The 8930-nt window shown below is 43.1% G+C and overlaps 1 protein-coding gene across 1 annotated transcript; it reads left to right on the top strand.

Annotated features, from left to right (window-relative positions):
* Positions 1 to 1455: 1455 nt before the first annotated feature.
* kptn (kaptin (actin binding protein)) lies at positions 1456 to 8708 on the top strand (the record flags this gene model as incomplete). Its single annotated transcript, XM_080530142.1, is given in 17 exon segments — positions 1456 to 1666; positions 1922 to 2004; positions 2245 to 2329; positions 2703 to 2757; positions 3628 to 3635; positions 3638 to 3661; positions 3664 to 3704; positions 3825 to 3867; positions 3870 to 3897; positions 4064 to 4113; positions 4116 to 4168; positions 4425 to 4535; positions 4537 to 4546; positions 4775 to 4838; positions 7602 to 7737; positions 8001 to 8174; positions 8355 to 8708. Coding segments are annotated over 17 exon segments (1341 nt in total). The 3' UTR covers positions 8520 to 8708.
* Positions 8709 to 8930: the final 222 nt, after the last annotated feature.

Here is an 8930-nt window from a genome sequence, read left to right as displayed (position 1 = left end):
GGATGGACTGACTGAGTCCTAGTTGTAGAGCTCCAGAATTCACCACCATGGTGTCAGCAGTGGTATAGCGCTACCTGGAGGGCATGGGAGTTAGTGTAGCAGACAGGGTAAAAATCAATTGTGGATAAAAGCACCAACATTTTACCTCAAGAGTACCTCTTGGGTCATTCTTTGGAAAAAACCTGTTAGCCACGTACATTTCAAAATGGCTGCCATTTTGGCCATGTTTAACCATAGAATCTCATCGTCAAAGCCGATTTCTTATGATGATTTGGTGATTCTGACAGGTTTTTAAGTATGAAAAATTCAAATGTATACATCAGAAATCCTTTATAGGTCTCCCTCTGCCAATTATTCAGATTTATTTCAGAATTAATGTGAAAAATATGCATAAACACAACATTATTTGTTTTTTATTCTTCACATCTGTAGCTACACAGTGCTGTGCAGGAAGGTCCACAGCTGTTGCATTTGCACCTTCCACGGCATTCAAATTTGCTTCTGCACTTGGTCAGTTGTTTGCAACTCTCTGCAATAGGGGGGCGATCAGTCCACAAGATCTGCCACAGATCACCTTTCTTTGTCCATCCCCTGTCACCAGGACTTTGTGCTTCTGGTTGACAAAGTGTTGATTGACCCCATATGCATCCTGCATGGTAGGCAGCACACTTTACATGCTGGAGTAGAGCAGCTTGAGTAGGAGGGATGGCTTCATATGGCCTCTGCTTCCGAGCAAACATGTCCAGCCTTGCATCGTCAACACAATCAGCTGTACTGGACCTGTCATACATTGTGACAACAAAGTTTTCCAGTATCTTCATGTCGGCATCATCTACTACTGGTTGAGTTTGTTGAAAACATCAGAAGCATCGTCAAAAATGTCCCAGGTTTGCCATGCAGTCTTCTTGCCTTTCCCATGGAAGGCTGACACAACATCACAGATGGAGCAAATTGCCTCTGTCAAAAAGATTGAGTTTGTGCTGACACCTAGTGGTAGCCTGACGAAGTGACATTCTAGGGCATTTGTGGATGTAGGCGCACTGCACTGCGCCGAACCAAAAAGAGACTTGTTCCTGCACACTTTTGGGCGCGGGTCAATAGAGCACGGAGATTGCTCGTTACACGTTGCAAATTTAGTAAAGATTTCCTAATCGATTATTTTTTAAATGTATTTAGCAGCGTACTTTACAGTTATTTCCTGTTCATTGATTATGCCTGTTTCTTTTCAATACCTGATTGGTTAAATCTTGATAACAAACACTGGCTGCGCACTACGTCAGTTAAAATATGTCGATGATGATTTGCTAAAATGTTTAGAGTCTCTCCTGATTGGCCAATGTTATTGACAGTCCCTCCTACACAAGGATGTTTTGATTCAGGAGTGTGGGTGCTGAAATTGCATGGTGGATTCCTTGTCCATATCTCATAGAAAAGTGTGTTTGATACGAAGCGAAAATGCTGCGGGAGGCTAAAGAAGCCTGCCCCTTTGAAGAGGACAGTTTCAGCCGCTTTTTGTCCCAGAGTAACATGTACGGACTCTGTGAAGCAGGAGAAAATGAATTACTTGCTGCTACGCTGAAAGGCAAAGTAGTGTATTTCAGGTACCAAGATCTCCAACAGAAAATCAGACCTGTTGCCAAGGAGGTTCAATTCACCTACATACCAGGTGAGGCCGATCAGAATACATTATTAGCAGCAACGATATTTGTTAACAAGTCTGACGCCAGCGTGCCTTGCACAAAGGCAAGTCATGGATTTAACTGAAGTTGATTGTGAAGTGTATGAAGTGAAAACCCGCCCGTCATGAAATAAACTTGTATTATGTCTATCCTAACGTCAACGTGTCTCCCTATGCATTGTATGGTATCCATGCATGTAGGCAATGCATAATGTTATCTACAAAGGTGTCATCTCCCCACAGTTGATGCAGAGATAGTATCAATAGATGCTTTCAACAAGTCTCCACCAAACAGAGGGCTGGTCGTTGGCATAACGTTCATCAAGGTATGGTTCTCTAAGGGTACAGGGATGGGGTAACTTATAATTGACACAGTACTCAGTAGTAACTCCCTTCTGAAAATGCCTTATTTGTACATTCCCTGATCAGTTGCTTGGTGATGTTTACATCCCTCCTTGTGTCCATGTAGGCTCCTCCTCCCCCCCCCCCTTCGGTGTACACTAGATTGGAAGAATCTATTCATGTATCCTATTAACACTCCTCACTTTTTTATTGTTTACCTCAAGGACTCTGGTGATAAAGCCACTCCATTCCTCAACATTTACTGTGACTATGAGCCAGGGTCAGAGTTCAACCTGGAGTCCATTGCACGTAAGTCTAACATTGTGGCAACTTACACAGAACACACAGTCCCCTCTGACTGACTTTCACTGTAACACACAGTCCCCTCTGACTAACTTTCACAGTATTATTTATTCTGCTCCCCAGTCTGGCAGTCAAATGTCAATAATATAATAATATATGCCATTTAGCTGACGCTTTTATCAAAAATGACTTACATTGCGGTGCATACATTTTTCTATATGGTCTCTGGGGTCCATATGAAAATAAATAACATAAAATACAATATGATTACATTAAAAAACTGCAATGACTAGAGAGCAACAACAACAACAACAATGACAACAACTGGCAAACACAATGACTGTGTCATATGAATGTGCTGTTTTGTCCTTGTCCATAGAGAGTTGCCTGAACCTGGAACTGCAGTTTACACCCTTTCAGCTTTACCATACAGAGTAAGTACTACCACAATGATAATACTTTAGAGTAAGTACTACCACAGTGATAATACTTTACCATAGAGTAAGTACTACCAGTGATAATACTTTACCATAGAGTAAGTACTACCAGTGATAATACTTTACCATAGAGTAAGTACTACCACAGTGATAATACTTTACCATAGAGTAAGTACTACCAGTGATAATACTTTACCATAGAGTAAGTACTACCACAGTGATAATACTTTACCATAGAGTAAATACTACCACAGTGATAATACTTTACCATAGAGTAAGTACTACCAGTGATAATACTTTACCATAGAGTAAATACTACCACAGTGATAATACTTTACCATAGAGTAAGTACTACCACAGTGATAATACTTTACCATAGAGTAAGTACTACCACAGTGATAATACTTTACCATAGAGTAAGTACTACCACAGTGATAATACTTTACCATAGAGTAAATACTACCACAGTGATAATACTTTACCATAGAGTAAGTACTACCACAGTGATAATACTTTACCATACAGAGAAGTACTACCACAGTGATAATACTTTACCATACAGAGAAGTACTACCACAGTGATAATACTTTACCATACAGAGTAAAACCTACACACAGTGACAATAGTTTCCCCCCTTTACAATTGTATTACCCAGTTACTAGACTCCATTGCTACACCAGCAGTACAAGTGCATAATGCATTTCAGACATGAGCCACTCAATAAAAAGAAGTCATGTTTACAGGATACAGTTGTGTGCAGGGTAGATAAAGCTGAATGCATAACAATGTGTGGACAGCAGGAATTATTCACTGAGTTATCGTGTTGTTATAGCATTTTTTAACAATAGTATTATTACATTGTTATAGAGTGCAGTGTGTCGAGGCTGCGGTGAGACTGTGTTCTGCTCAGTGGTCACGACCAGAGGATCCACCTCTACAAGGAAGTAAGATGATGTGTGTGTGTGGAACTTTTGTGTTTGGGGTGATTGGGATGATTTTATGAGCTTTTTTTACTGTGTTCTAGGAGACAAATGTTCAACATTGACCCTCTCCTTTTCTCCCAGAATGCTTCACTTCACCAGTTTGAAGAGCAGCCAGTGGAGAGGCTCTTCCTGAGTTACAAGAACTACCCAGAAAGTGAGTTATTGTTGTTCTCTGTCTCTAGGTTGTGTGTGTGCGTGAGTGAATGTGTACATTTCTGTGTCCATTATCCAGTCTTGTTAATCTCTCTCTTTTTCCTGCTGTGTTTGTTTGTGTGTGTGTGTGTGTGTGTTGTGTGTGTGTCTGTCCTCCCTCTCTGCAGTGTGCTATGGCTGGATATGCTGAGTATCCCCGGGGGACGTCGTCTCTCTGCGTTGGCTGTCAGAACGGTTGTGTGGGGCTGGCCCTGGTGGACCAGAGCGGACCTGGTGAGTCTGGACATGGCGTATACACTCTCTGGCCGTCTTATTCTGACTCTACAACTACCTCCACTCACACTCTCTTCCACCTTACAGTAAATTACGGTCATTATTTCAGTGTCTTGACTACAATGACAAAGCAGAAATTGGCATATTGATGTAATGATTTACCAAAAATGGAACCACAAATTGTGTGTGTGTGTGGTGTGTGTGTGTGGTGTGTGTGTGTGTGTGTGTGTGTGTGTGTGTGTGTGTGTGTGTCAGAGGTTTCTACAGAGTTGGCGGGTGCAGCAGGACAGTCCCATCTCCACGGTGCTGCTCTTCCCACTGCGCTCCCGGCTTTGCCGGACCAGGCCACTGACAGAGACAGAGAGGCGGGGGAGACAGTACGTATAAGTTGCCTTTGGCTGTGTTTCATTCAACAAAGTTGTTCCCTGCCCTCTGCCCCTGTCTATCTTGGATCTGAAACATGCAAGAGGCTCATTGCTAATACAGTTTTATATGCACAAGGAGGAGTGCTGACAATGACAGTCATTGTGAAAACAAGGTGTGGCTATAGCATGTGATTGATTCATTGAAGACTAGTGCATTTTTGTATCCCCCACTGTTCTCAGGTGTTGAGATCGAAGGCTATAATCTCCTGGTAACCAGCACAATAGAGATGGCTGTCGTGTACAGGTCAGTGTCAGAAACTTATTAGAGACTCCTGCATTTTATTGAAGTGAGCTTTCATGCAGTCATACTTTTGTACTTACCTCAAATTTAGAGTATTATACTCTAGGTCAGCATATTATATTTTGTGGTGGTAATTGTGTCCACTGAGTTGCAGTATGGTCTGAGGTCAGTAAGTGGCAGTATGGTCTAAGATCTGTATGGTCTAAGATCTGTATGGTCTAAGAACAGTATGTTCTAAGATCTGTATGGTCTAAGATCTGTATGGTCTAAGATCTGTATGGTCTAGTCCAGGGGTCGGCAACCTTAAATGTTGAAAGAGCCATATTGGACCAAAAAACCGAATCTGTCTGGAGCCGCAAAAAATGTAAAGCCTTATATAAGCCTTATAATGAAGGCAACACATGCTGTAAGTGTCTATATATTAGCCTACTATCAAAATAGTAGGCTACAAATACATAAGCCTTAGCACATATGCATACAACCGAATGCAAACGTATTGTGCTTTACAAAAGTGAAACACTAGGATAGCGTAAAGGGGGTCTGGGGGGTTCCCCCAAAACATTTTTTTAACAGAGTAGATGCAATTTCGTGTATTCTGGTGCCTTTTAACAAGTGGGTTGATACTTTTATCTGGCTATACTAGCCTGAAAAAAAATATGGATAAGTTTGTAATTTCATCCGGAGGAAGTGAGCAAACCAAGAGATCGTCAGCCAAAAAATAGACAAATCTACAGACTGTAGACTACAGTACCAAATGAAAACTAGCCTTCCTCGTCCTCTTTTCACTATTTTAAGTTAAACCCTCTCAGACCCACAGGAACGCCGGCGCTTCCAAATATCATATCTTCTTTAGAAGTTCATAATTCGGAAACGGTTTGAGCTAAAGACAAGCCGCTTTTTGCATTTAAAAGTAGGCAAATAGCGCTCACCGGGAAGCTCCCGTTCATCGATGTGCGTCGCCGATGTCCGTCTATAAATCTAGCCACAAAGTTGTAGACAATGTGGATAGTTTCTTGCTTTGCCTGCCGCAGTACTTCGTCAATCCCTGTGGATATAGGTCTACTCTTGAAAAAAACCTGTCACATCCAGTCTCATGTTGGGTCCAGTCAAAATACTAGTCATGTGCCAACATATCCGAATCCTATTGGCCCTCGTACAACATTACAGCGTAAACAGGGAGTTGTAGTTCAAGGAGAGACACCGCGGCAACGTAAAAAATAAATAATCGTTGTTAATTTCCATTTGTGGTCAAAGCCACAGGGAGCCACTGAAGATGGGCAAAAGAGCCGCATGCGGCTCCGGAGCCGCGGGTTGCCGACCCCTGGTCTAGTCACTAGTGAGTGGTAGTATGGTCTACTGAGTGGTAGTATGGTCTAAGATGGTCTGGTGAATGGTAGTATGGTCTAGTGGTAGTATGGTCTAGTGAGTGGTAGTATGGTCTAGTGGTAGTATGGTCTGGTGAATGGTAGTATGGTCTAGTGGTAGTATGGTCTAGTGGTAGTATGGTCTAGTGAGTGGTAGTATGGTCTAGTGGTAGTATGGTCTAGTGGTAGTATGGTCTGGTGGTAGTATAGTCTGGTGAGTGGTAGTATGGTCTAGTGGTAGTATGGTCTAGTGGTAGTATGGTCTAGTGGTAGTATGGTCTAGTGGTAGTATGGTCTGGTGGTAATATAGTCTGGTGAGTGGTAGTATGGTCTAGTGGTAGTATGGTCTAGTGGTAGTATGGTCTAGTGAGTGGTAGTATGGTCTAGTGGTAGTATGGTCTAGTGAGTGGTAGTATGGTCTAGTGGTAGTATGGTCTGGTGAGTGGTAGTATGGTCTAGTGGTAGTATGGTCTGGTGAGTGGTAGTATGGTCTAGTGGTAGTATGGTCTGGTGAGTGGTAGTATGGTCTAGTGGTAGTATGGTCTGGTGGTAGTATGGTCTGGTTAGTGGTAGTATGGTCTAGTGAGTGGTAGTATGGTCTGGTGAGTGGTAGTATGGTCTAGTGGTAGTATGGTCTGGTTAGTGGTAGTGTGGTCTGGTGGTAGTATGGTCTGGTGAGTGGTAGTATGGTCTAGTGGTAGTATGGTCTGGTGAGTGGTAGTATGGTCTAGTGGTAGTATGGTCTGGTGGTAGTATGGTCTAGTGGTAGTATGGTCTAGTGAGTGGTAGTATGGTCTAGTGGTAGTATGGTCTAGTGGTAGTATGGTCTGGTGAGTGGTAGTATGGTCTAGTGGTAGTATGGTCTGGTGAGTGGTAGTATGGTCTAGTGGTAGTATGGTCTGGTGGTAGTATGGTCTGGTGAGTGGTAGTATGGTCTAGTGGTAGTATGGTCTAGTGGTAGTATGGTCTGGTGAGTGGTAGTATGGTCTAGTGGTAGTATGGTCTAGTGGTAGTATGGTCTGGTTAGTGGTAGTATGGTCTAGTGGTAGTATGGTCTGGTGGTAGTATGGTCTGGTGAGTGGTAGTATGGTCTAGTGGTAGTATGGTCTAGTGGTAGTATGGTCTGGTTAGTGGTAGTATGGTCTAGTGGTAGTATGGTCTAGTGGTAGTATGGTCTGGTGAGTGGTAGTATGGTCTAGTGAGTGGTAGTATGGTCTGGTGGTAGTATGGTCTGGTGAGTGGTAGTATGGTCTAGTGGTAATATAGTCTGGTTAGTGGTAGTGTGGTCTGGTGAGTGGTAGTATGGTCTAGTGGTAGTATGGTCTAGTGGTAGTATGGTCTGGTGGTAGTATGGTCTAGTGCTAGTATGGTCTGGTGAGTGGTCAGTGTGTTGTGTTTTCAGAGACGTCCAGGAGTACGGTGTGGCTCGTCCTGCGTGTCTCTCAGAGAGTGACCAGTGTGACGCGGTGCTCTGTGCGCTGGTCATAGATGTGGATTTTGACGGACAGAAAGAGGTGCTGCTGGGAACCTACGGCCAGGTCAGTGGATTGGACGTGTCATAAAGAACACTGCAGCTATGACCAGAACATATCACTGTGCTGGGGTGAAGTGACATAAAACACAGTTCACATTGTGCCCAGTATGAACCAGGGCCACCTAGGCCTCTGCAGTGACGTTGTTAGGCCTGGGCATCTGGGGCTCTAGCCCCGAATGTTTTATGAATAGCTTCGATGAAACCTGTGCTGGGTTAAGCCCCCATTGTTTAAGACCCTAACAAGGCCTCTGCCTCTCTGCCATACAGGAGCTGCTTTGCTATAAATTCCAGCAACCAATAAGAGGGACAGGGGGACAGTTCCAACTGCTCTGGAGGCGGAGCTTCAAGAGTCCCTTGCTGTCCATCATCTACTTGGACCTGACTGGGGATGGGCTGAGGGAGCTGGCCATTCTAACACTAAAGGGACTGCACATACTACAGGTAAATTCACATAAAGCCTAAGCCCAGTGCATATATTGTACCAACGGTATTTTAGTAGACCATGTGGAGTGGCATTTTAGTAGACCATATGGATGTGTTAAAGACACATGTATCATCACTTGACTCCCTTTCATCCCTCTCTCTACTTGTCCATCTGTTCTCCTGTCTTCCTCTCTCCAGCACAGTTTGACCAGCACTGCAGATTTGGTTCTTCAGAGACTGGCCAAAAGGGTTTCCATGCTGACTACAGCTTCCGAGGTCCAGCCAATCACAAGTCAGGAGACCGAAGAGAGGCGTTTGGCAGCCAGTGAGGAGCAGAATCCCACAGAGACACCATCAATTTAAGAACCACCTGTACATTTTTGTACACCTGTGCCAACAATACTGACAATTTTACGATGATGTATTCATGCTTTAGGTTTCAACTAGGTTCCTAGTTGTTCCCAAGTTGACAATTTATTTATTCATGATGTTTTATTCACCAAAACTGTCTACAAATGTACATAATAAATTAAACGTTGAAGGTGGTTTACAGTAGGCCTACTGCCAGAAAGATTTTGAAAACTTTCTGTCTGTTGCCAGGACTCCAAATCTGGAAAAGATTAACCAACCATCTGTAATAAATATGAAGAGATAAGTCTGCCATATGTTTGTTTACTGTTTAGAGAGTGTTTTTGTAATCACTGTAGGCTAATATAATATAATATATGCCATTTAGTTGACGCTTTTATCCAAAACGACTTACATTGCAACGAG

This window comes from Nansenia antarctica (genome assembly GCF_963989245.1).
Source record: "Nansenia antarctica genome assembly, chromosome: 4".
NCBI classification, from domain to species: Eukaryota; Metazoa; Chordata; class Actinopteri; order Argentiniformes; family Microstomatidae; genus Nansenia; species Nansenia antarctica.
Note: the sequence above shows the minus strand (reverse complement) of the source record. Positions and strands in the feature narration are given on the sequence as shown.